The sequence below is a fragment of the Jaculus jaculus genome, chromosome 13 (genome assembly GCF_020740685.1).
Source record: "Jaculus jaculus isolate mJacJac1 chromosome 13, mJacJac1.mat.Y.cur, whole genome shotgun sequence".
Classification (NCBI taxonomy): Eukaryota; Metazoa; Chordata; class Mammalia; order Rodentia; family Dipodidae; genus Jaculus; species Jaculus jaculus.
In genome coordinates this window covers 26,875,513-26,903,399 of record NC_059114.1, presented here as the reverse complement: position 1 = coordinate 26,903,399, position 27,887 = coordinate 26,875,513, and the positions used below count along the sequence as shown (strand labels likewise).

General features: G+C 44.3%; 1 protein-coding gene across 1 annotated transcript; it reads right to left on the bottom strand.

Moving 5' to 3' along the window:
- Positions 1 to 1,286: 1,286 nt before the first annotated feature.
- Positions 1,287 to 27,887, bottom strand: Cfap251 (cilia and flagella associated protein 251). The gene is made up of 3 exons (XM_045132228.1): positions 27,571 to 27,887; positions 4,342 to 4,482; positions 1,287 to 1,528 (listed from the first exon to the last, which is right to left on the bottom strand). Exons 1-3 carry the CDS (start codon positions 27,784 to 27,786, stop codon positions 1,415 to 1,417), a joined length of 471 nt encoding a protein of 156 aa, XP_044988163.1. The 5' UTR covers positions 27,787 to 27,887; the 3' UTR covers positions 1,287 to 1,414.

Sequence of the window (27,887 nt, the reverse complement as noted above, 5' to 3'; positions counted from 1 at the left end):
AGGTGACACGTGTCCAGAGTTCGTCTGCAGTGGCTAGATGCCCTAGCATGCCCACTCTCTCTCTCTGCCTCTTTCTCTCTCTCAAATAAATAAATTATTGAAAAAAAAGAAAATGAAAAAAGAGGATTTGTGCTTTCTGTGGGCCCCAGGGCAGAGATTGCAGTCATGGTGAAGATCTCTGGTGCGTTAGGTACGCTCCTTTTCTGTGACAACCCTTGGTCTAGCTGCAGTCTCCACATCCTATACAGCTGTCTGGCTTCAGGTCAGAGTGAGCCGAGCACCTCCAGTGGAGAGCCTGCAGCCTCAGCCAGTGAGCTCTTCCTGCGACACAGCTGCCCCGTCTCCGTCCTCGAGCGGGTTCTTTGAGCTCCTTCCTATCCTCACTTACCGTGGCATCGGGGTGCATGTAAGAACATTGATTATCCCAACAATAGTGAATATATAAGATGAAAGAAAGAAAGAAAGAAAGGAAGGAAGGAAGAAGGAAGGAAGGAAGGAAGGAAGGAAGGAAGGAAGGAAGGAAGGAAGGAAGGAAGGAAGGAAGAAAAAGCCAGCTAGGCGTGGTGGTACACATCTATAATCCCAGCACTTGGGAAGTAGAGGTAGGAGGATTGGCCATGAGTTCCAGGCCAGCCTGAGACTACATATTGAATTCCAGGTCAGCCTGGGCCAGAGTGAGATTCTACCTAAAAAAAAAAAAAAAAGAAAGAAAGAAAGAAAAGAAGCCAGGCATAGTGGCACATGCCTTTAATCCCAGCACTTGGGAGGCAGAGATAGGCAGTCCGACAGCGAACCTGAGGGAGGGAAGTCAGCTAGGAGCTTACTACCACAGCTCAAGCACATGAAGACAGGAGAGGCGGTACAGATGGACACCCATAACACTCTACGGGACTGATGGACATTTTAGCAGAAGCCCAGGAGACATCCAGCAGCTTTCTTCAGGAAGAAGAGGACACATGGTGTCACAGCCTTTTGAGGTGACCATTGAGAACTTTCATGAAGAAGCAACCAGGATTAGAAAATATGTACATAAGGTTTCTTTCCTTTTCTAAAAAATATTTTTTTTTATTTATTTGAGAGAGAGAGAGGCAGATAAGAAAATGGTCGCGCCAGGGCCTCCAGCCATTGCAAACAAACTCCAGACACATGTACTACCTCGTGCATCTAGCTTACATGGGTCCTGGGGAATCAAATCTGGGTCCTTTGGCTTTGCAGGCAAGCGTCTTAACCACTAAGCCATCTCTCCAGCCCAAGGTTTCTTATTGTAAGTTACAGATGTGGCATCTCCTTTAGCCCAGTCTGCTCTGGGCCACCAACAAACGAAGTTGGTACGTACCAGCGTTATTCATTCTTTGCTTGGCCAGGTGCCAGATACCTGCAGAAATGAGGTGGGAAAGAAGTGAAGATACGAGGCCTACCCTGTGAAGGAGTCCCATATGATTATCAGACAGTCTGGCCCTTTGTCTGCCGTGGCGATCCACCGCCTGTCTTCACTGACACACAGGCAGGAGATGATGTTAGGGTGGCCCTACAGAGACAAAGAGAAGCACTTTGAAACAATAGGTGGCCCAGCTGTAGGCACCCTCAAGAAAGGCTGGGCCCACAGAGGCATCTAAGCTTCCTTTAATGTTCACCTGCCTGGAAAGTAATTCCTTTAGGTCTTGGAGTGGCGGGGGCTTGGGTGGGGAGATGGGGGAGGATCTCCATCTCCCTGGCAGGTGCTTCTCAAACCAGGCATGATGGCACACGTCTTTAATCCCAGCACTTGGGAGGCAGAGGTAGGAGGATCATCGTGAGTTCAAGTCCACCCTGAGAACAATGAATTCCAGGTCAACCTGAGCTAGAGTGAGACTTCACCTGGCAAGGGGTGGGGAGGCCTGAACAATGAATAGCAGTACTCACCAAAGGAATAGTGGTGAACCCAGGAGGAGAGGTAAGTACTTGAGGTCTACCTACCCCTACCCCTTGACCACCCTGCTGACCTCATCTACTTCGAACACCGTTCACTTCAGATCACTAATAATAGCTCTGCAACACATCAGTCTCTTACTCAGTCTTGACCACTTTTCCCCACACAACGAAGGCATCTCTCAGAAACATACACATGAAATGGCAACACTCTGTGCTGAGACATGGTCCCATTTCGTTCCCTTCTTCCTCCCTCCCTCTGTACTAGCCACGCTGGCTTTCCTTCTAGGCTTCACACACTAGGCTTGAAAAATTGGAGCTCTTCTGTCTGGAAGGCTCTTCCCCACACTACCTACTGGCTCATTTTCTCATCCTTCAGGTCCCAGCAGAAATAAGACTTCTTTGGTCCCTGCCCACCCAGATGTACAGCAGGCTTCTCTCTTAGAGCACATTCATGTATTCCAACACTGGGTCCATTTGTGGTCATCTCTCAGTTCCCTGGCTTAAGGCCTGACTCTACATGGAAAGCTCCATGAGGACAGGGACCAGATCAGTCTTGTTGATGGCTGTAGACACACACCTGGAGCTCAATGGTTAGGACAGATACAGATGGCACAAATGAATGAGCAGAGCCATTGCCAGCTGCTGACCTAGCGAGGCTGGACTCGTGCCGGGCACTCTCCCTCTGTCTGAGCTGCCTGCCCATCTCAGCCACTTCGCCTCTCTGCTGCCACACCTGTTCTTAGTGCAACATGCTCAACCCCACTTTAGAGAGAAGTGTTTGCTGGTATTTGCAAATGTGTTTCTGCCCTTCTAGAAAATAAATTCCTTAGGTGGGACCTACCTATTTTGGATTCCAAGCGCAATGTTGAGCACTGACTGGGTGCCTGCTCAACACTGGGGTGCTTTGGTCTAGGCATTGACTAAGGAAGGTCCCGTGACAACACACATTCACAAAGAGGTAACACTCAAGTTAGTAGTGGAATGTCAGACTCTGAGAAACAGCTCACTGGAGAGGGGTCTGAATGTTGGGAATGGAGGAAGCAAAGGGATGTGAGGAGGGCAGGCCTGGAGGAACCCAGGGAGGGGCAGGAAGGGTGAAATGATGAATGTTGCTGAAGGAAAGAAGGGACAGGGGGACCACTGGCCCCTGAATGCTTCCAAGTCACAAAACGGAGAGTCACCATACACCAGTGGAGTCTGGGTCCATCATTTAAAGTGCCTGCGTCTTGGTTTTCTCTTCTGTTATAGGTGTACTAACACCCTCTTTTTGCTTTTTAGAGAGAGAGGAGAGGTACAGAAGTGGCACACCAGGGCCTCAGCCACTGCAAACCAACTCCAGATGCTTGTACCATCTAGTGGGCATGTGCTGCCTTGCACTTGCCTCACCTTTGTACGTCTGTACAAAGGTATCTGGAGAGTCAAACATGGGTCCTTAGGCTTCACAGGCAATCACCTTAACCATTAAGCTATCTCTCCAGACCCTAACACCCACTTCTGGGCACAGTTATAAGGGAGTTTTAAGTGCCCATGGATCTGAGTCCCTGGTGAACAGCTGTTTCACTTGGTTCTGTACAGACATTATCTACTCTGCCGCATTCTTGCAAAAATGTAAAATGTAAAAAAAAAATTTTTTTCAGAGATTTCAAACTCCTATAATAAAATTAGTATCAACTGCTGACAATAAATTCATTAGAATAAGACAGTGAACAATAACACAAGTTTCTTTCTTTTCTTTTTTTTTTTGTTTTTGTTTTTGTTTTTGTTTTTCAAAGTAGGGTTTTGCTCTAGCCCAGACTGACCTGGAATTCACCAGTCTCAGGGTAGCCTTGAACTCAAGGCAATCCTCCTATCTCTGCCTCCCAAATGCTGGGATTGGCTGTGAGGGTGATCTACCTGCAACATCTGTCACCCCATTGATCACCAGGGTTGATTCGGCTGATCTGGCTGGCCAGGCGGGTGTCACCTTCCTCCCTCACTGCTCCACGTGCCTCCCTCCCAAAGCTGCGTGCTCAGTCGAAGAGGACAACCTTCCCCGAATACAGGAGGACTGGTCTTCGGTCAGGAGTATACAAGCAGCTGCGCTCCCCTGCTACAACCTCCAAACAAGCTCCCAAGGGCTGGGATTAAAGGCGTGTGCTGCCACACCCTGCTAGTAACACACGTTTCCAAAGGTGGGAAAAGGAGAGGCAGGTAAGCATGATAGCGATGCCCAGAAGTCAGCCTTGAGATCCCAAGCAGAATTCTCAAGGCAAGGCAAGTTGAAGTCATCTTTTTCCAGCCAGGCCTGGCACATGCCTATAATCGGAGCACCGGGGAGGCTACAGCAGGAAAATGTCAAGTTTGAGGCCACCCTGGGCTACAATAGTGAGACTCTGTCTCGAAAACAAAACAAAGCTATCTTTTGCTCACTGGAAGACAAAACCTGCATACCTGAAGGTGGTACTGGGTGTTCCTGAAGACATTGTAGATGACAGCGGTGTGAGCACAGACATACAGAAGGACTCGGTGGCTCTCGTCCCGGATGTAGTACACAGGAAGGGAGCTGTTCCATCCAAATGACCAGGTCATGGTCTGAAAGACAATGGATACATAGCAAGGCCTAGAGACACTGCAGTGTTGAGCCCAGAACTGTGGCTCCCATGCTACTGGCCCCAGGCTTTGAAGAAAATGCCACACCACCACCAACAATTTCATGAAGAGAAACTGTTTAGGAATTCCTCTAAGAAAAATTTATTTAGTTTTGATTTTTCAAGGTAGAGTCTCGGGCTAGCCCAGGCAGACCTAGAATTCACTTTGTAGTCTCAGGCTGGCCTTGAACTCATGGTGATCCTCCTACCTCTGCCTATGCCTGACTCAAATAAATAAATAGCCAGAAATGTATATAGTATGCTCACCAAACTGATCAGTAAGACTTCTCTTAATGTTCATACCCATATGTTAATCCTACTCTCACTTGTGGTTAGAGAAACTTCTCTTTTCAGATGGCAGTGACCTTGGAATGCCTCAAAAGGCACCATGGTGCTGAGAAGAAGTGACAGGATTACTTACCACTGAAGTATCTCAATCACACCTTCCATGACTCAGGGTCCTTTGCAGAAGAGGTGGCAGAAAGAACGTAAGAGCCAAAGGAAGGGTAGGACTCCTTACAACACGCTCCTCTAGACACAAAATGGCCTGGATATCCATGACCTCACAGTGCCTGACACTACCTAAACAAGTCCATCATAACAGGAAGAAAAGATCATGATATCAAAATAAAAGACAGCCGGGTGTGGTGGTGCATGCCTTTAATCCCAGCATTCAGGAGGCAGAGGTAGGAGGATCACTGTGAGTTCGAGGCCACCTGAGACTACATAGTGAATTCCAGGTCAGCCTGAGCTAGAGTGAGACCCTACCTGGAAAAACCAAATAAATAAATAAATAAAAATAAATAAAAGAGAGACTGATTGAGAGGGGGAGGGGATATGATGGAGAGTGGAGTTTCAAAGGGGAAGTGGGGGGAGGAAGGGAATTACCATGGGATATTGTTTACAATTATGGAAGTTGACAATAAAAAATATAAATAAATAAATAAAATAAATAGCCAGATGTGGTGGTACATGCTTTTTTTAATCCTAGCACTCAGGAGGACCACTGTGAATTTGAAGCTACCCTGAGACTACATAGGGAATTCCAAGTCAGCCTGAGCTACAGTAAGACCCTATCTCGAAAAACCAAAAAAAAAAAAAAAAGACAGATGAATATGGGTAGATAGATAATGGGCATACTAGGGTCTCTAGCCACTGCAAATGAACTTCAGACTTATGTGCTACCTTGTACATCTGGCTTACATGAGTACTGGGGAATTGAAAGAGAGACCTTACCTTTTTTTTTTTTTTGGTTTATTTTTATTTATTTATTTGAGAGCGACAGACAGAGAAAGAGACAGAGAGGGAGAGAGAGAAAGAATGGGCGCGCCAGGGCCTCCAGCCACTGCAGACGAATTCCAGACGCGTGCGCCCCCTTGTGCATCTGGCTAACGTAGGTCCTGGAGAATCGAGCCTCGAACCGGGGTTCTTAGGCTTCACAGGCAAGCGCTTAACCGCTAAACCATCTCTCCAGCCCGAGACCTTACCTTTTGCAGGCAAGCACCTTAACCACTTAAGCATTCTCTCCAGCCCCAGGAAATCCTTTTTTGTTTGTTTGCTTATTTGTTTTGACGTAGGGTCTCCCTCCTGCCCAGGCTGACCTGGAATTCACTCTTATTTCTGCATCCCAGTGCTGGGATTAAAAGCATGTGCCAACACACCCAGCCAGGAATTCCAGTTTTGTTTTTGTTTTTGTTTTTTTTAAGGTAGGGTCTCACTCTAGCCCAGGCTGAACTGGAATTCACCACATAGTCTCTCGGTGGCCTCGAAGTTACGGACCATCCTCCTACCTCTGCCTCCCGAGTCAGTGCTGGGATTAAAGGTATGCACCACCACACCAGGCTTCTTTTCCTATTATTATTTTTATTCATTGATTTGCAAGCAGAGAGAGATAGAAAAAGGACAGAGAGAATGAATGGGTGCACCAGGACCTCTAGCTGCTGCAAATGAACTCCAGATGCATGTATCACCTTGTGAATCTGGCTTTACATGGGTACTAGACAATAAACCTGGGTTGTTAGGCTTTGCAGGCCTAAAAATAAATGCTTCTAATAACATGCTGTGATATGGAGGATCTGGAAGACGTCCTAATCAAAAGAGCCTATACATTGATTTCAAAACTGTAGGACAAACCGGGTGTGGTGGCGTACACCTTTAATCCCAGCATTTGGGAGGCAGAGATAGGAGGCCACCCTGAGACTAATTCCAGGTCAGCCTGGGCTAGAGCGAGACCCTACTCTGAAAAACAAAAACAAACAAACAAACAAACAAACCAACAACAACAACAACAAAAAGACACTGGCATATGCCAAGAACTGGGAGGAAGAGATGTGGAGTTACAGTTTAATGAGAGTTGAGTTTTGCTTTTGCAAATGAATGTAGTTCTGTAGTTGGATGGTGGTAAAAGTTACCCAGTGATATGGCTGTACCTCTAAATGATGATAGTGGAAAATTTTTTAATGTATTTTTTAAAGTAGAATCCAAAAAAATTAAAGGGTGGCATCTGCTTTTAATCCCAGCACTCAGGCTGAACTAGGTGGAATGTCATGAATTTGAGACAGTTGCAAACCACCCTGGGCTAGAATGACCTCAAACAAAGTTAAAGGAGCAGCAGGAGGGCTGATGTAGGAGGATCACAGTGAGTTCAAAAGCAGCCTGGATTATAGAGTGAGTTCCAGGTCAGCCTGGGTTAGAGCAAATCCCTACCTCAAACAAACAAACAATAAATAAATGAATAATGGAAAGAAAACTCTTTAACTTTTCTTTCTTTACTCCTTAACTAAAATAGAAGCACCTTCCTATTCTTCCATTGCTCAGGATCCAAGCCTCACTTGGTATCAACTGTTATGCCCAGTTCTCAGCACCCCCAGTGACCACCAAGAAGAACCAAACAGGTATGCAAGGGCAAGGAGCTTTATGTCAGGCTTAAGCTCGGTCTCTTGACTTCACCAATGCAGTGGGTCCGTACAAGAGCCCAGAGTAGCGGGAGGGTAGGGTTTTTTAGGGATTTGAACATAGAATAAGGGGATGGGTAAATAATTGGTTGATTTAAACAGTGTACTCTTCTGGTTGGCTTGGGATTTTGGCGGGCAAAGTTGGCAGACTGGAGCTAGGGGAATTGAATTTATCTATGACTCCAGGAACGTATGGTATAATCAGTTTCCAGTAACTGTTAAACCCACCCTTACCAGAAGATAAAAAAAACTTAGATCTTGCCAGGAAACAAACTTAGGCCTACTGAGGACTCTGAAGCCTGTCATGGTGTCCATCTGGTTCCTGAGTCCTTCATCAATAATAGTAAGAAATTAATATGATGATGAGAGAGGGGCAGAGTTAGGGTGATTGGACCCCTGAAGGTGAAAAATGCAGGAAAATTTGCACTTATTAAAAATCCAAGATGATCTGACTGCCCCCCCCCCCACCCCCAGGTAGGGTCTCACTCTAGTTCAGGCTGACCTGAAGTTCACTATGTAGTCCCAGGGTAGCCACAAACTCACAGAAATCCTCCTACCTCTGCTGGGATTAAAGGTATGCACCACCATGCCCTGCTTTTGACTTTTTTTTCTTGTATAGTTCCCTAGACCTGTTTTTCCACAGTCAGGACCCCTTGTGGGAAGGAGGTCTTTCATAGGATTTAAACATTGTGGTTGATCATGTTCAGTCCCTGGAACTTGGTGCCAGGGCTAACCTCTTCCTGAGACAGCCCCTAGCCCTAACCAACTAGCTGTCCCTCTGGTTCACCTGAGCCAGAAGACAGCCCACCATAAGGTCATAAATACCTTTGCAAGGGGAGGGCAGGCTCTCTGACCACTTGGGAACATCCAGTTGTGGGAGAGTTTTTCCCTCAGCTGGGCCTAAACTTAAGAGGATTGCCATGAGTTCGAGGCCACCCTGAGACTACATAGTGAATTCCAAGTCAGCCTAAGATAGAGCAAGACCCTACCTCAGAAAAACCAACAACAACCATAATAATAATAAATAAAATTTTAAAAGGTTAGGAGAATCACTCAATGATCCAACACAATCCCTAACACCATAAAAACAACACCAAAGGATAGAGAGAGACAATATTCTTTCAGAATTAAAACTTCCAGCCAGGCATGGTACTGCATAGCGCTAATCCCAGAACTCAGCAGGCTGAGACAGGAGGATCACCCTGAGTTTAAAGACAGCCTGGGCTACAGTGAGACCCTGCCTTAAAACAAAAACAAAACCCAATATAGGGGCTGGAGAGATGGCTCAGTGGTTAAGGCACTTGCCTGAGAAGCCTAAGGACCCAGGTTTGATTCCCCAGTACCCACATGCATCTGGAGTTGTTTACAGTGGCTAGAGGCCCTGGTGTGTCTTTTTCTCTCTCTTTATAAATAATTTTTTAAAAACCAACACAACTTCCACGCTTTCAGAAATACAGCCAAAATAAATTCGTGAAATACAAAACAAAAACATTCTGGAAAGGACAAAACTTTGGAGACAGTAAAATAAGATTGGTGGCTGCCAGGGTTCAGGAGGCAGGAGATTGGCCAGGTGAGGCACAGGGGTTTAGGTAGAATCTGTCCTCAGGGAGGCTGTCTTGGAGGACATGCACACACTTGCCAAAGCACGTGGAAGGTACAACATACAGTGGCAGCTAATGTAAAGTTGTTAATTAGAAAGTATTAACATTGGTTTATCAAACCCAACAAATAACCACACTAGTGTATGACATTAATAAAAAGGGAAACTGGAAAAAGAACAGGAAGACACAAAGGAATACATGGAATCTCGCTGTACTGTTAGCTCACTGTTTCTGTAAGCCTGCAACTGCTCCAAAAAGTCAGGACTATTAAGAAAATTATGCCCCATTAATCAAATGCAGTGTTGACAACAATGGTGATTGCTGAAAACCAGTGAATTATATCAGAATATATAAACAAAACTCAGCAAGCTCCTGTTCTATGGCTGAACATTGATAAAGTCAAGTGGATACACTAGAAATGTCTTCACAGGACAGACACAGCAGGTAATGTGGCAGCTTCTCTCCTAGACTTCATTCTCCATCCTCTCCTGGTTCCATCTGCTCATTCCCTTTGATTTATATTTCTATTTAGAACTCTGATTGTGTGGGTGTGAGTGGTAGAATTATGGAATCATAATTGTTTCAAGTTGCAATTTCTAGGAACAGAATTACTTAATATTTGGCTGGTTCTTAAAAGCCAATTTATGCAAATGAAATTGTTCTTTTGGAAACTTGCTAATCCTAAAAGGATCATCTTATTCATCTTGAAATTTTATTTTGCCATTTTAACATTAGTTATAAAAAGGAAACATTCCAGCTGAGCATGATGGTTCATGCCTATAATCCCAGCACTTGGGAGATAGGAAGAGGAGGACCAAGAGTTGAAGGCTGCTGGGCGTGGTGGCGCACGCCTTTAATCCCAGCAGTTGGGAGGGCAGAGGTAGGAGGATCACCATGAGTTCGAGGCCACCCTGAGACTACATAGTGAATTCCAGGTAAGCCCGGGCAAGAGTGAGACCCTACCTTGAAAAACAAAACAAAACAACAATAAAAAAGAGTTCAAGGTCATCTTTGTTGGGCTACATACTGAGTTTGGGACCAGCCAGGAATACATGACACCCAGTCTCAAAAAGAAATAAACAAAGAGAGGGGGAGGGCAGAAATAAAAGAAAGGAAAAGAAAATAATGCTCTTTCAGGGTTGTAACTGGGCTAGCTTCATATGGTGGGGCAGGGGAAATACTGCCACACTCACGCAGCATGCACAATTCATGACATAACAGAGGGTTAATCACATTTCACATCAGTTCTAACATCCTCAGCAACTGATCACAGTGTGGAAGCTACCTCTGCCATTTATGTATTTTCTTAAACTTGATGATATGAAAAATAAAGCTAGATATTGCTATATTTGTCTTTTATTCTTATTTATTTATTTATTTATTTAATTAATTTATTTATTTTGGTCTCACTTTAACCTAGGCTGACCTGGAATTCATTATGTAGACTCAGGGTGGCCTCTAACTCATGGCAATCTGGCAATCTTTTACTTCTGCCTCCCTAGTGCTGGGATTAAAGGCACGCGCCACCATGCCTGGCTATTTTTCAGCTAACCTGAAATTTGCTATGAAGTCTCAAGGTGGCCGTGAACTCAGTGATCCTCCTATCTCTACCTCCTGAGTGCTGGGGTTAAAGGTGTGTGCCACCATGCCTGGCCATTATATTTGAGTTTTTGTTTTTGAGGTAGGGTCTCACTCTAGTCCAGGCTGACCTGGAATTCACTATATAGATTCAGGCTGGCCTCGAACTCACAGTGATCCTCCTACCTCTACCTCCCAAGTGCTGGGATTAAAGGCATGTGCCAACATGTGATTTTTTTTTTTAATATATTTTATTTATTTATTTACTTGAGGGAGAGAAAGAGGAAGAGAGAGAGGGAGAGGGAGTGAGACAGCAAGGGAAAGAACGGGTGTGCCAGGGCTTCCAGCCACTGCAAACAAACTCCAGATGCATGTGCCCCCTTGAACATCTGGCTTACGTGGGACCTGGGGAATTGAACCAGGCTCCTTTGCAGGCAAATGGCTTAACTGCTAAGCCATCTCTCCAGCCCTATATTTGATATTTTTGATTCCTGCTCATAAGTATGTGCTACCTCTGCTTCCTGGTGTAATGAATCCATGATTACGCCTGGTTACCAGGAGCACTGAGTTCTGCTGGCCACTGGACCTAAAATGAGGAGGAAGATATGGACACGAGAGCCAGGTGAACATTTCGCTTGTGGCATCTTTTGTGAGTGTGAGAGCCTACCTAAAAAGAAAAAGAAGGGCTGGAGAGATGGCTTAGCGGTTAAGCGCTTGCCTGTGAAGCCTAAGGACCCCAGTTCGAGGCTCGGTTCCCCAGGACCCACGTTAGCCAGATGCACAAGGGGGTGCACGCGTCTGGAGTTTGTTTGCAGTGGCTGGAAGCCCTGGCGTGCCCATTCTCTCTCTCTCCCTCTATCTGTCTTTCTCTCTGTGTAAATAAATAAATAATTTAAAATAAAAAAAGAAAAAAAGAAGCCAGGCTTGGTGGCGTAGGCCTTTAATCCCAACACTCAGGAGGCAGAGGTAGGAGGATTGCCATGAGTTCAAGGCCACCATGAGACTCCATAGTGAATTATTTTAGATTAGCCTGAACTAGAGTGAAACCCTTCCTCAAAAAACAAAAACAAACAGAGAAAGTGGGACTGGGAAATAGATCAGTGGTTCAAGGTACTTGCCAGCTGTGGTGGTTTGTGTGTGAATGCAAATCCCCTAGGCCTGAGGTAGTTTGTTGTTGTTTTCAAGATAGGGCCTCACCCTAGCCCAGGCTGGCCTTGAACTCACAGCAATTCTTCTAAGTGCTAGGATTAAAGGTGTGAGCCACCATATCTAGCCACCTGAGTTATTTTGTTTTATTTTTTTATTTTATTTTTTTTTTTTTGGTTTTTCGAGGTAGGGTCTCACTCTAGCCCAGGCTGACCTGGAATTCACTATGGAGTCTCAGGGTGGCCTCGAACTTATGGCAATCCTCCTACCTCTGCCTCCTGAGTGCTGAGATTAAAGGTGTGCGCTACCACACCCAGCTTATTTTTGGTTTTTTGAGGTAGTGTCTCACTCTACACCAGGCTGACCTGAAATTCACTATGTAGTCTCAGGGTGGCCTTGAACTCATGGCGATCCTCCTACCTCTGCCTCCTGAGTGCTGAGATTAAAGGTGTGCGCCACCACACCCAGATCTGAGGTATGTTTAACTAAGTTTTCAGTTAAGTCTCCGGAAGTCTTCTGGAGGTTGTACTACTGGGAGTGGATCTTGGAGTCCAGCCCTTCTAGGTGTGTGGCAAGAAGCAGATGGAGCTCTGGCTGTTGGTGCTTGCTGCTGTTGGTTGGTTTCTCTCTGCTGTGGATGCTGAAGTGAGCCAGTTTTCTCTATCACTGATGAAGTTTTCCCTGGAATCTGGAAGCCTGAAATAAACCCTTTCCTCCCCCAAGCTGCTTCTGGGCAGATGTTTGTCCCAGAAATGACAAAGTAACTGCAATGCGAACCCAGGTTTGAATCCCCAGTACCCAAGTAAAGAACAAAGTGGCACATGTGTCTGGAGTTCATTACAGTGGTAGGAGGCCTTGGCATGTGTTGCAGTAAGGTTTGCATTGCTGGCAGAAATCACTCAACCAGAGCAGCTTTCGTGAAAAAAGGGTTTATTTTGGCTTATAGACTCAAGGGGACACTCCACAATGGCAGGGAAAATGATGGCATGAGCAGAGGATGGACATCACCCCCTGGCCAACAGTAGGTGGACAATAGCAACAAAGGAGTGTGCCGAATACCGGCATGGGGAAACTGCCTATAACCCCCATAAGCCCACCCCCAACAATATACTCCCTCCAGGAGGCACTAATTCCAAATCTCTATCAGCTGGAAACCTAACATTCAGAACATCTAAGCTTATGGGGCATACCCGAATCAAACCACCACATCCCGACCCTGTCCGCCATAAACTGACAACCATACATGATATAAAATGCAATGCATCCATCCAGCTTTAAAAGTCTGGGCTGGAGAGATGGCTTAGCGGTCAAGCGCTTGCCAATGAAGCCTAAGGACCCCGGTTTGAGGCTCAATTCCCCAGGACCCATGTTAGCCAGATGCACAAGGGGGTGCATGCGTCTGGAGTTGGTTTGCAGTGGCTGGAAGCCTTGGCGCGCCCATTCTCTCTCTCTCTTTCTCTCTGCCTTTCTCTCTCTGTGGCTTTCAAATAAATAAATAAAAATAAAATGTTTTAAAAAACTTAAAAGTCCCCCCAGTTTTTATCAATTCCAGTGATATTCATAATCAGCATAGACCAAGATTTTTTTTTTTTTCAAGGTAAGGTCTCACTCTAGCCCAGGCTGACCTGGAATTCACTATGGAGTCTCAGGGTGGCCTCGAACTCACAGCAATCCTCCTACCTCTGCCCCCCAAATGCTGGGATTAAAGGCGTGCGCCACCACACCCGGCAGATCAAGATCTTTTAACTGAGCCATAATATCAAAAATTCCCCCCAAAAACCCACAACAGCACAGAATAAACATTCCCACTACAAAAGATGGCATTGGGTATAGCAAAGAAATATTCAACCAATACAAGATTCAAACAGGGTGTGGTGGTTTGATTCAGGTGCCCCCCCATAAACTTAGGTATTCTGTATGTTAGGTTCCCCAGCTGATGGCAATTGTAAATTAAGGCCTCCTGGAGGCAGTATATTCTTGGGGGCGGGCTTATGGGTGTTATAGCCAGTTTCCCCATGTAGTGTTTGGCCCACTCCCCTGTTGCTATTGTCCACCTAATGTTGGCAGGGGGTGATGTCCACCCTCTGCTCATGCCATCGTTTCCCCCTGCCCTTGTGGAGCTTCCTCTCAAGCCTGTAAGCCAAAATAAATCTCTTTTTTTCCCACAAGCTCCTCTTGGTTGGGTAATTTCTACCAGCAATGTGAACCTGACTGCAACACAGGGCAAATACCAAACTCTGTAGCTACAAATCCAACAATTCTAGTCAGTGACATATCTCTAAGTCCAATAATTCTAACCAGCAACAAGTCTCTGGAGTTCCAGTTCTGCCTTTGCAGCTAGGTTACTCTCTGGAAAACTTCACTGGGGCTGGCAGCTTTCCTTAGCAGTCATCCCATGGTCCCGGCATCTCCACCGGGTCTCCACTGCAACCCAAGGTCCATCCTCACGGCTCCATCAGGTCTCCATGCAGGTATACAGCAAATCTGCTTCACACTGCCCATGGCCATTTCCAAAACACAAGACTGCATTGCAAATTCAATGACCCTCTCTTTCCTGCATTTCTTATACTCTACAATACCAAGTGCCAATTTGTTAATCCATGGGGGAATAAAGCAGACTTTAAAGAACAGGGCACTCCTTGAACACTCAGTCCCCTTCAAAAGAATCTACATTCTTTTTGTTGCCCCAGTGCACGTCAGCTGGCCCAATCTCAAAGGTTATAATCACTCATACAATAGCAGCTGAACAAGCAGCAATTTGGGCCTAAAGGTTTCTTTCTGTGCCATATCCCTCTGCTCACACCAGTCCATTTCTTTGCAAAGCAACTCTACTCAACTTCTCAGGACACAGCCATAACAGCAAGCCTCTCACACAAACTGCTTCTAGCCTGGTCCAGGCAAAGCTCTTTCTCACCCTCACAAGCCAAACCTCACATTCCTTAGTTCTTACTGCATCAGGTCTTGCAACTCTGACCAGAATAGTCCATCAAGCTGTACTGACAGCACTGAAAGGAGTCTCTTAGGTCAGGTTTCAAATCCTTCCACATTTCTCTTGAAAATCAGCTCCAAAAGGCAAAGCCACACAGTCAAGGGTCTAGTAGCAATGCCACTGTCAGTACCAACATTACTGTTGCAGTCAGGTTCACATTGCTGACAGGAATCACCCGACCAAGAGCAGCTTTTGGGAAAAAAAAGGGGGGGCTTATTGTGGCTTACAGACTCAAGGGGACACTCCATGATGGCAGGGAACACAATGACATGAGCAGAGGTGGACATCACCCCCTGGCCAACATAAGGTAGACAATAGCAATAGGAGAATATGCTTAACACTGGTAAAGGGAAACTGGCTATAAGACCTATAAACCAGCCCCCAACAATACACCGCCTCCAAGAGGCATTCATTCCCAAATCTCCATCAGCTGGGAACCTAGCACTCAGAACACCTAAGTTTATGGGGGACACCTGAATTAAACCACTACAACATGCCCATATGCTCTGTTTCTCTCTCTCTCTCTGTTTTTGTTTTTTGGTTTTTTTGGCTTTTACAGGTAGGGTTTCACTCTAGCCCAGGCTGACCTGGAATTCACTATGTAGTCTCAGGGTGGCCTCAAACTCATGGCGATCCTCCTGAATGATGGGATTAAAGGAGTGTGTCACCACACCCAGCTCTTTCTCATAAATAAATAAAAAACACACACATACACATACAACCCAAAAAACAAAGCACACTGGTGTGGTTGCACATGCCTATAATTCCAGAGCTCAGGATGCTGAGTTGAGAGAATGGTAAGTTTGAGGCTAGCTTGAACTATATAGGAAAACCTTGTCTCAAAACACACACACACACACACACACACACACACACACACACACACACACAACTTGGGCAGGGCATGGTGGCACACACCTTTAATCCCAGAACTGGGGAGGCAGATGTAGGAAGACTGCTGTTTGAGGCCAGCCTTGAGCTAAAGAATGAATTCTAGGTCAGCCTGGGCTAGAGTGAGATCCTACCTTGAAAAAAAAAAACTTGGGCCAGGTGTGGTGGTGCATGCCTTTAATCCCAGAACTCACCAGTACACACCCAGTGGTGAAGGCAGAGGTAGGAGGACTGCTGTGAGTTTGAGGCTACCCTGAGATGACATAGTGAATTCCAGGTCAGCCTGGTGTAGAGCAAGACCCTACCTCAAAAACAAAAAGAAAGGGCTGGAGAGATGGCTTAGCGGTTAAGCCCTGGCATGCCCATTCTCTCTCTGTATCTGCCTCTTTCTCTCTCTCTCTCTGTTGCTCTCAAATAATTAAAAAGTAAACAAAAATATTTAAAAAGCATAGAAGAAAGCCCTTATGATTATTAGATATGGCACTGAAAATATGATCCATTAAAAAAAGGGCTGGAGATATGGCTTAGCAGTTAGGGCATTTACCTGTGAAGCCAAAGGACCTAGGTTTGATTCCCCAGGACCCATGTAAACTACATGCACAAGGTGGCACATGTATCCGGAATTCATTTACAGTGGCTGAAGGCCCTAGTGCGCCATTCTCTCTCTCTCTCTCTTTCTCCGTATTTGCCTCTATTTCTCTCTTAAATAAAATAAAATTAAAATTAAAAAAACAACAAACAAATAAAACACTTGGGCAGGAGAGATGGCTTAGCAGCTAAGGCACTTGCCTGTGAAGCCTAAAGACCCAGGTTCAATTCCCTAGAGCCCATGTAGGCCAGATGCACATGCAAGTGCATGTGGGTATAGGAATCTTTGCCTTCAAACACTTCTGTGTTGTTTGAATTTGTTATGAAAATCATGGCTATCTCCCGGGAGATGGCACAGTGGATAAAGCACTTTTTGTGCAATTCTGAGTACCCTGATTCAGATCCCCAGGTTCTACATAAAAGCCAGAAGCTGTAGAGGACTTCTCTAATCCTAGTATCCCTAAGAGAAAGAAGGCTAGAAAGGAGAATTTCTCATTCTCAAGAGGAAAAAAAAAGAATAAAGGAGAAAAGAAAACAAAGAAAGAAGTACCCCTCAAAGCTAAGGAAACTTGCAAAGATCTAGAGGTTTTGGTCCTACAATGAGACAGCTAGCAGGAAACCTAGGCTTGGGGAGTAGCTCTGGTCCAATCCAAATAGTCTTACAGACTCTGTATTCTTACTGAGTTCTTGCCTGAGTGCCTGTTAGCTGGCTAAGCTGACAGAAGTCTTTGTGGGCCCTGAAACTCCAGTATCCTTTCCCTCAGACTCAACAGCGACAACTACGAACAGAGCCTGTCATTTCCCCGCACAGGGAGCAGGTCAAGGAGACTTGGGTTGCCTGTGTTTCCCACTGGACATCACTTCAGTATTGCCACTATCACGACCATCATCCAGTTCTGAGCATTTATCAAGTTCCACATACTCTGGTTTGGAACTGTTGAGTACTTTATATGCTATCAATCTTCCAAAGGCATGACTTGATAGGGACAAATCTTAGGAACAATTTTTAGAAAGTAGCAGATGGAGGATAGGGGAAGAAAAAAAGCCCTCTTTTTCCTTCCTGGGTAAATAATATTTTTATGGTATGCAGATGGTGCCTCCCTGGAATGTTGTCAGCCAAGGCAAATTTCTGGAGACGGCCGGAAGCTTTCTTGGCACAGGGCCTCTACTTCTGACATGCCTGTCACTTTCTGACCAGAGTTTGGAGAGCTCTTTAAAAGTATCCACCAAATTAAGGCAAAAGAGGAGAGGTAAGAAAGGGTGGTGGTACACATGTTTAATGCCAGTACTTGGGAGACAGAGGTAGAAGAATCACTATGAGTCCAAGGCCAGTGTAGGCTACAGTGTGCGTTCCAGAGGTCAGCCTGGGCTAGGGTGAGAACCAGCCTTGTTAAAAAAAAAAAAAAAATTAAGGGAATAAAGGAGAAATGTTACTGTCTAAGACAGAAGGAGAAAAGAAGATGGGAAGAGAGACAGAGAAGGAAAAGGGAAGAGGGGAGGGAGAGGATAGGAAAGGAGAAGAAAAAAGTAGAAAAAGGAGAGGGGAAGAAAGGACTGAATCTCCTACATAAACTAGCCCCCTATGCAATAGTCTAACTATGTCGGGAATTTCCTGCCTGCTGAGCAACACTATTGAACCCAGATGTAGCATCCAAGTTCATGTCTTATTACATATGTCCTGCTAGAGCTCTTGACAGGACGTTTAAAAACATATTTGTCTATGAGGAGGGGATATTATGGAGAATGGAGTTTCAAAGGGGAAAGTGGGGGAGGGGGTATTACCATGGGATATTTTTTATAATCATGAAAGTTGTTAATAAGAAAAAAGAAAAAAAAACATACATAGTTTGTCTAAAAAGTATTTGTTTTTTGTTTGTTTGTTTGTTTTTATTTTTAGAGGTAGGGTCTCACTCTAGCTCAGGCCGACCTGGAATTCACTATGTAGTCTCAGGGTGGCCTCAAACTCATGGTGATACCTCCTACCTCTGCCTCCCAAGTGCTGGGATTAAAGGCGTGCACTACCACGCCTGGCAAGTATTTGTTTGAAAAGTATTTTCTGCCAAGTGCCAAGGCCCACACATTTAATCCCAACACTAGGGAGGTTGAGGTAGGAAGATCACCATGAGTTCCAGGCCAGCCTGGGGTTACAGAGTGAATTTCAGATTTAGCCTAGGTTACACTGAGACCTTGGCTCATAAAAACAACAACAAAAATCTTTCTGGGCTGGAAAAATGGCTCAGAGGTTAAAGGTACTTGCCTGCAAAGCCTGAGGGTCTGGGTTTGATTCCTCAGTACTCACATAAAGCCAGAAACACAACGTGTTGCATGTATCTGGAGTTCGTTTGCAGTGGCAGAAGGCCCTGGCATGCCTATTCTCTTTCTGACTCTGTCTCTGTCCCTTTCTCTATCAAACACACACACACACACACACACACACACACACACACACACACACACGAAATCTTTCTAGGTGTTAGGTTGGAATAGACTCCCAAAAGGAGTCACCAAGGACAGCAGGATGATAACAGAGACTTATCCACATTCCTCAAGAAACGCCCAGCCATATCCCTTCCTGGCCTAAAAATGCCCCCAGGTCATGATTTCCTTCCTCCTTGTCTTGAAGGAACCCCAACGTGGGGACCCCACACTCTGCCCGGATATGGCGACACCCCAAATCACTCACGAGAAGCGATCTTGATGCAAACTGCAAGAGGATTTTATTCCAAGCGCGCTGGGGCCCACAGTCATACACCACACAGGGGTAGAGGACTGCAGAGCCCCGAATGCAGGAACGGGACAGTTTTTATAGGGTTTCTAACAAAGCCTGTGCATTAGACCAATCATTTTTTTAATATCAGGAGCCCGCAGGGTGCGAGCCAGTCAGTTTGTGCCACCCCATAGTTTCTAAGCCAATTAGTTTAATTTGTTCAAGCCCCTTGTGGACCAGTCATCTCCTATGACCTTGGCGGTCAGCATTTGCACAGGTCCTTGGGTGGGGGTAGCAGAGTGTGGTATCAGTCTCCTATGACCTTGGTGGTCTGAGGCAGGCTACTACGTCTTATGGTGCGGGCTACTAAGGCTTCTGGTGCAGGCTATTTACAGAAACCAAATAAGTGGTTCACTTCATTACTCATTTCCCATCCTTGAGGGCTATCTCATGCCCTTTTTACCTAGTTTTATATTAGGAGTGGGCTCTGATACAATGAGAAGAGGGATTCTTTACTTGCTTCCAACAGAGAGTAAAGCCTGGAGTTTGAGGTATGCAGGGGCCCGCTTAAGCGCCCTTTGGAGCGTGATAGTATTTCTGGGCTTCTGAATTCTTGGGCCTTTCAGTCTCAGTGTTCTGGGCTCACACCCTAGCTATTTGAAATGGCTAATGTAAAGAACAAAGGAGTTCTCTTTTCCCTTCCGCACCTTTCCCCAACTGAAGAGCCCTATAAAGCTACTATCTGGAAGCTCAGGTTGGCTGTGCTCCGCTCTTGAGTCAGTCCTGGCAGCTTGTTTTTCCCAAATAAAAGCTTTCATCTTTGCCACAGGGTGGTCTGCATGGTTTTGGTCACTCCCGAACCTTATATCTGGTGCCCTGACTTGGATAGGAGGCTTCTGGTGGCCCTCTTGGGTGGCCAGTCCTCCTTTCCCCTGACCAGACCACTGAGCTGCCACTGACCCTCTGAAGGCTTCGGACCATCTCTGCCTGATACCGGCTTTCACACCCACCACAAGTCAGCCTCGCTCTTCCCTTCTCCGTTTCCTCCCTCCTTCTTGGTAAGTGTCCCTCTTGGGTTGGCCTGCTCTTGGGTTTAATCCCTCCTCATAGAAGCTGTGCCAGCATGCCAGGCTACACCCCTAGGCCACTTTGGGGCCCTAACCCCAGGTCTCAAGAAAGACACACTCTCGGCCTCTTGCTCTCTGGTCTACCATGCCCTAAGGGGAGCCTTTTGGTTCCGTTGCACCATCCCAGGACACCCCTCTCCCTCCTCTCCCCTCCTCCTGAGCTCTCGTCTTCCACAGCCAGCTGCTTTCGCCACCACGAGCACAGTCGCCCGCCTCGCCCAGACTGAAACGCCGACAGCTGCAACCTGTACGGCCTCTGCCCACATGGGAGCTGCAGACGCCGTTCACCCTAACGGGGCCAGGAGGTCACATTGGTGCTCTATGAAAACCCAGCTTAAGCTCTGGTTCGTTTCTCTCATCCTTGTTTTGCTCTTTCCCTGTCTCCTTAAGAACTTAAAGCCTCTACAACTCTTGGGCGATATCTTATCTTTCTCTGCGACTCTGCCTGGCCACAATATAAGCTGGACACTGGGTCCAAATGGCCTGAGAATGGTACTTTTGATTTCCAAATTATCACTATTTAGAAAACTTCTGCCAACATACAGACCGGTGGTCTGAAATACTTTGTATTCAAAATGTTTTCACGCTGCATGCCCAGCCTTCTCTCTGCTCTACCTGCTCTTCTCACCAGGTCCTTCTGGCCCAGGTCCCAGGAGTGCGCTCTCATTCAGCCCCTCCCCCATACTCATCCTCACCCTCCGCTTTTGACTCGGACACCATAGATGACCTCACCTCAAAGCTCGTCTGGCTCCTCCAGCTCCCTCAGCCTCTCCTGATCCCCTGCCTGGTAACAAGGTTTGATTTTGGTCTCCAGAGTTGTTAAGTAGAATAGAAATTTAAAATGGGAATGAATAGCTTCTGATAAATAAATGAATGTGTGAAAGGAAAATGGTTGTCTAGAGTCTATGTGAAAAGTGCACTTGAAGCTGGGCGTGGTGGCGCACACCTTTAATCCCAGCACTCGGGAGGCAGAGGTAGGGGGATTACCATGAGTTCTTGGCCACCCTGAGACTACATAGTGATTTCCAGGTCAGCCTGAGCTACAGTGAGGCCTTGCCTCAAAAACTATTAAAAAAAAAAAAAAGTGCACTTGAAATGAATGTGTGTGTGTATTGAATGTATGTGGCTCATAGACCTAAGGAATGATTTCTGTTCTGAGCAGTGCCATTTCACTGTGGGGGATGTTCTCTACCAAGCCCACTGTACTAGATGACATAGCCAATTGTTACTGTTAAGTGACCCCCAAAAGGAACACTAAAAGTAATTAAGATCATAGGCAAAAAAAATTGCAAGATTCTCCTACTCTTAAAGAGTTGTAAAATGGCAGGATCAGAAAGCTGCCTTGTACCCCTGAGGAAAGTCCAAAACTCTCCCTGAAATTTAGGAAGAAAAAAACATGGGGGCTGAAGAGATGGCTTAGTGGTTAAGGTGTTTGTCTGCAAAGCCAAAAAGGATCCTAGTTCAATTCTCCAGGACCCATGTAAGCCAGCTGCACAAGGGGTTGCATGCACCTGGAGTTCATTTGCAGTGGCTGGAGGCCCTGGTGTGTCCATTCTCTCTGTCTCTCTCTCTCTCTTTCTCTCTCTCTGCCTCTTTCTCTCTCTCAAATAAATAATTTTTTTTTAAATGGCTTTCTTAGCTTCTCTGCCTTGCAGAGCCAGGGGTCTGCAAGCACAGGGAATCTCAGGATCCTGGCCCCAGCATGATGATGGGTGAATACCAAATCGCTGTGAACAGATGAGGACTTCTTATAAGAAATTTGTAATTAAATTTGTTACGTTTACTTTATCTTTCTATGCCTCTATGAAACTACTAACAAACAACAACCTCAAAATTTATTCTTAAATTTAGAAGTACTTGATATTGAATTTGTAAAAAAAAATTCTAAAATTTCTAATAATGTTCAAATCTGTTTTCATATTTTTTCAAAAAAATGTGTTGCAGGAAAGGTATAGGAAACAAAGTTCCAAAATCAGTAAATGATAAAATCTCAATGTTTATTCTGGATAAATAGTATACATCAAATCGGATCTACTCTTTGTAAGGAAGTTATTTCAAAGGCCTTTTATTAAAAGTCTTATGGTAAGGACAATGAAAGTTTTTTATTGGTAGTTATAAAATGAACTGACTAAAAAAGGTAAACAGGAGGAAAACTTTAAATATTGCAAATGTTTGGTGAAAAAAAGATTATTACAGGACTGTTAGAGTGGTGACATAGATTGTAGAGTAAAAGTATGTAGATGAAGGTATGAGTAAGCTTAAATAGAAGGTTTAAAACAAAGTACTGGATCAGATTACAGACTTCTTGAGATATAAAATGACTTTTAGCCTAGGATTTACATCAGACTAACAAAGGAAAGCCCTGGCTGGTAGCTGGTTATTATGGTATTCAGGCTGTAAACTTAAAACTAGAATTTACTGATGTTAATCTGGTCATAATAATGATTATGAAAGGCTGAATTTAGAGTATCCAACCAAATTAGCTAAATTCTTCTATTTGTCAACCTTTCAACTAAATCTTAAGGTTAAAATTGACTCATTAATATTTATCTGTCACACATTTAAAAACTATTTACTTCATGGTGAACAGTAAAAAAAAAAAAAAAAAAAAAAAAAACAATTCGAGGGCTGGAGAGATGGCTTAGTGGCTAAGGCGTTTGCCTGCAAAGCCAAAGGATCCCGGTTTGATTCTCTAGGACACACTAAGTTAGATGCACAAAGGGGCACATGCATCTGGAGTTCATTTGCAGTGGCTGGAGGCCCTGATGCGCCCATTCTCTCCCTCTCTCTCTGCCTCTTCCTCTCTCTCAAATATATTTTTAAAATTCTAAACAAAGTTATGTTATGATTTAAGATGTAATTCCTCAATTCCTCCACAATCAATCTTAAAACTTCAAATTTAACTTACCTAATTATTGAACAAGCTTACCAAAGTACCAAAGACAGAATTATAGAGTTGGTTAAGATTTGAATAGTTATAGGTTGTGTCATGAAATTTTATGTACATTTGGAATTTATTCTATAAAATTTATTTGGAGGAAATTAAAAAAAAAATGCTCAGCAGTCAAAGATGTTTAGTTACAAAGCCAGATGCAGAGAGTGGAGCACACATTTGGAAATTGTTTGCCGTGGCAAGTGGCCCTGGCATGCCCATCCCTCTCTTTTCCATGAGACTTGTCGATTCGTTTTTCTTTTTCTTTTTCTTTCTTTCCTTTTTCATTAGATCATGATAGTATAGTCCAGTTCCTCTATTCTTTAGGTATGTTAGATATAGCTGAATTAAGCCGGGAGTGGTGGCACACGCTTTTAATCTCAGCACTCGAAAGGCAGAGGTAGAGGGATCACTGTGAGTTCGAGACCACCCTGAGACTACATAGAGAACTCCAGGTCAGCCTGGGCTAGAGCAAGACCCTACCTTGAATAAACAAACAAACAAACAAAACAATAACAACAACAACAAAAAAGACATAGCTGAATTAACTTCAGAAACTGACTTACAGATTGGTGGACATCTTATTTAGCTTTTAAAAGTGCTAAATCTCCTCATAAAATATGCATATATATTATATAAAAAATAACCCTCCCCCAGACACAAAATGGCCTGGATATCCATGATCTCACAGTGCCCAACACAACCTACACAAGACCATCCATCATAAGAGGAGGAAAAGATCATGACATCAAAATAAAAGAGAGAATGATAGAGATGGGGAGGATATGATGGAGACTGAAGTCTCAAAGGGGAAGGTAGGAGGAGGAAGGGTATTACCATGGGATATTTTTTATAATCATGGAAGTTGTTAATCAAAATTTGAAAAAAAAAATCCCAATTCTGATAAGCTTTATAAATTATAAATTTTTTCATGTTTTCAAATTTAAGCCAAAAATGTTATTACATAATACAGATTTCATGCTTATTTTCAAGTCTGTTAGCAGATTTTTTGTTTTGTTTTGTTTTGTTTTTTGAGGTAGGGTCTCACTCAAGCTCAGGCTGACCTGGAATTCGCTACATAGTTTCAGGGTAGCCTCAAACTCACAGTGATCCTCCTATCTTTGTCTCCTAAAGGCTGGGATTAAAGGCATGTACCCCCATAACCAGCAAAACTCTGTAATTTTAAGATGGTTCTTGTCATATTCATGCTGGTTTTGCTGGGTGATTATCACTGAGGCTATAATCCAAGTCTTATAAAAAGTGACTTATTGTGATATTATTCTTAGAAAAACTGCGGAAGGACTGGAGAGATTGCTTATTGGCTAAGGTGTTTGCCTGCGAAGCCTAAGGACCCAGGTTTGATTCTGTAGGTCCCATGTTAGCCAGATTCACATCATGGTGCATACATCTGGAGTTCATTTGCAGTGGCTAGAGACCCTGGCATGCCCAGTCTCTTTCTCTCCCTCCATTCCTCTATCTCTAATAAATAAATAAAACAATAAATTTTTTTTTAATCTGAGGAAGCCCCCCATGTCTTAGGAAAATCCACTGTGTACAAACAATGCTAATATAATTTATCTAAACTTCATGTAACAGTCATAAATACTCCTTTCTTTTCTTTCTCTCTCTCTCTCTCTCTTTTTTTTTTTTTTTTTTTTTTTGTTTGTTTGTTTGTTTTTTCCAGGCAGGGTCTCACTCTAGCCCAAACTGACCTGGAATTCACTATGTAGCCTCAGGGTGGCCTCGAACTCATGGCGTTCTTCCTACCTCTGCCTCCCAAATGCTGGGATTAAAGGTATGTGCCACCACGTCTGGTCATAAATATTTCTTTAGTTAAGCCTTAAAATTGTTCAATGGTAAAAGGTACTTATTTAAGAAATTACTTTGTTTCTATCATATTGTCTCTAATGTATGTTAAAATTGGGCTTGCTTAACTCAGCAATGACCAGGTTTTATTTTATTCTTAAGCTATGTATGATCAGTCAAGATTTGATTTAATTGTCACTTTTCTGGTATCTTAAAGTTCATTGCTTATAGAGATATTGATACTTAAGACATGTTTCCTGCCCTAGAAAAATAACCTTAAATTGCTGTTCTACTTCCAGTTTGAGGGGTAATTGGTACTTACATTGATATACAGACTAGCCAAAGTTGTTTTCAAACACAGATGCCAAGTTTTTATACTGTCTTGTCTTTCCCTGGCATACAATTTCTATATCAAATCAATTGCCTTAAAGTTGTTGATAAAATAATTGGTTAAATGTTTTCAGGGCTACTAAAATGCTCTGCCTATACTTATAACTGACAGATACTTAAAAGATGGAACGTGTATGCTTTCTATGTTTCGGATATAGTTTATACTGTGACCTGACAACTAAACCTAAATAGTAAACAGAATGATTTTAAATGAATGTGTCATTCTCTAACAGTATCTGTTTTGCTAATCAGATATGTACAGTCTCTCTGAATGAGTAATAACCATATGTAGAAGCCAAAGTCAATTGGACACATTGGAGTTAAAAGGACAACCAATATTTTGGTTCCTGCTCCCAGGTCAGAAGGCCACAGGAGATGATGGGACACTTGCTAACTTCTAGCCTCTGGTAAGTCACCTGTCTTCTTGATCAGAGAGTATATAGAGACCCGGAAATGAATTCCAAGTCAGTGTACTTGCAACAGGAGAGTCACATTGGGGGAAAATCAGTCTTCCAGGCTTCTCAGGGAGGGTCACTTGCTCAGCACAGCCTTGACTTATCTTAGCAGGTGGTAATGCTGAGAGTCATAGAACTCCTCACAGGTCCCTAAGTCTCTCCTACAGTGCTATTATTGACCTACAAAATATACAGTTAATTCTGGCAGTCTACATGGTCTTAATCACCCAGTAAGAAAAATATAATTACAATATAAACAAAGATTCAGACTAATAGGCTCCCCTGTCTGATACTGGCTTACAATACTAAACTCTAGCATTAACTCATGCCTTCTGCCTCTGCCTGTCCCTGATTACTTCTGAACTTCACCTACCCTGGCCCAAGCTCCTACCACTTGCCTTAGGCAGAATCAGAACTATTCCTTGGGCTCCCCCCTCATTAGCTCTTATCCTACCACATCCAGGGATAGTACACCACCACCCCAAGCGACAGTCTGAAACTTAAACTCCCTCATGTTCCTACTCTTCCCCCATCCCAAAATGCAACTCTTGCATACCCTGATGCCCTCTGCCTCCTCTCTTGTCCTAAGCCCTGTCCCTCACCTCTGAGTGCTCATGCTCCCCTTGCACCTGGCATTTTGATGTCATAGCTGTTGACAAGGGTAACAAGCTCCTTAATTCTTCCTTCTGTCCTCTCACAGGGTGTGTGGTGCCCATCTCCCTCACCTTCTCTATAACAGATGTCACCAATGACTGCTGGAAGCCAACTCAATACAGGGATGATACGAGAGAAGTCTGTGCCTCGCAGGACTAAGCCATAACTGCATGCAACACTGGTGCTGAGGGAGGGTGCTCACTATCAATCTCACCACTCTGCCACCTCTAGCCACCATGAAACTGCCTCCTCAACACCTTCCCTGACTGCATTATTCAGCCTCTTCCATAACAACTCATTGCCCAGTTGACATAAAAAATTAACTTTGTCAGGCTGGAGGGATGGCTTAGTGGCTAAGGTGTTTGCCTGCAAGGCCAAAGGACCCAGGTTTGATTTCCCAGGACCCACATTAGCCAGATGCACAAGGGGGCGCATGCATCTGGAGTTTGTTTGCAGTGTCTAGAGGCCCTGGCTTGCCTATTCTCCCTCTTTCCCTCTCCCCCTTTTCTCTGTTAAATAAATAAATAAATAAAAATATTTTAAAAAATTAACTGTCTCTTTATCATTAACAAAAAGCTGGAATGTTAGGTCATGACGGGCTCCCAAAATGGAGTCACCAAGCACAGCAGGATGGTGACAAAGACTTATCCACATTCCTCAACTAACTGCCCAGCCATTATCCCTTCCTTGCCCCAAGGTCATGGTTTTTTGCTCCCTTATTTCATAAGTCACCTGCTCACTGTTCTGGTCTCACACCTAGCTATTTGAAATGGCTAATGTAAAGGACAAAGGAGTTCTTTTCCCTTCCTCACCTTCCCCTACTGAAGAGCCCTATAAAATGCACTATCTGGAAACTCAGGTTGGCTGTGCATCTCTCTAGTGAGCCAGCCCTGGCGTGTTTTTCCAAAATAAAAGCCTTCATCTTTGCCTCAGAGTGGTTTGTATGGTCTTAGTAGCTCCCAAACCTTACACTAGCCAGGTATGGTGATTCACTCTTTTAATCCCTACACTTGGGAGGCAGAGATAGAAGGATCACTATGAGTTCAAGGCCAGCCTGGGACTACAAAATGAGTTCCAGGTCAGTTTGGGCCAAAGTAAGACTCTACCTCAAAAAATAAAATAATTTTTTCTGCTGTGACCCCCTCCGCCACCCCCACAACATGCATATAACCCTACATCCAAGCCTTGGAGGAGTGAAGGCATGTTACACTTACCAAAGGGTATACCTTGGGGCTGTCTTCTTGTTGAAATAAAGTATCCTCTGTGGAGGAAGACACAAGTGACTCCTTGGAGAACCCTGCTTTGAACTTGAATACTTTTTTATCTTCCCCCTCAATGAGGAAAGATGTTCTTTTGTATGTACTTTCACCCATTTTGGATTCACTGTCTCTTCTTTCTTTGTCTTGGTCAGCTTTCTCAGCAAGCTTCATGGAGGGCTGCTTTTGAAAAGAGACAGTCTCATAATGTGAAGTGAAGTCTCTTAACAACTCACTTGTTTCAGGACTACCGGAATGTGTTGACTTGATAACAC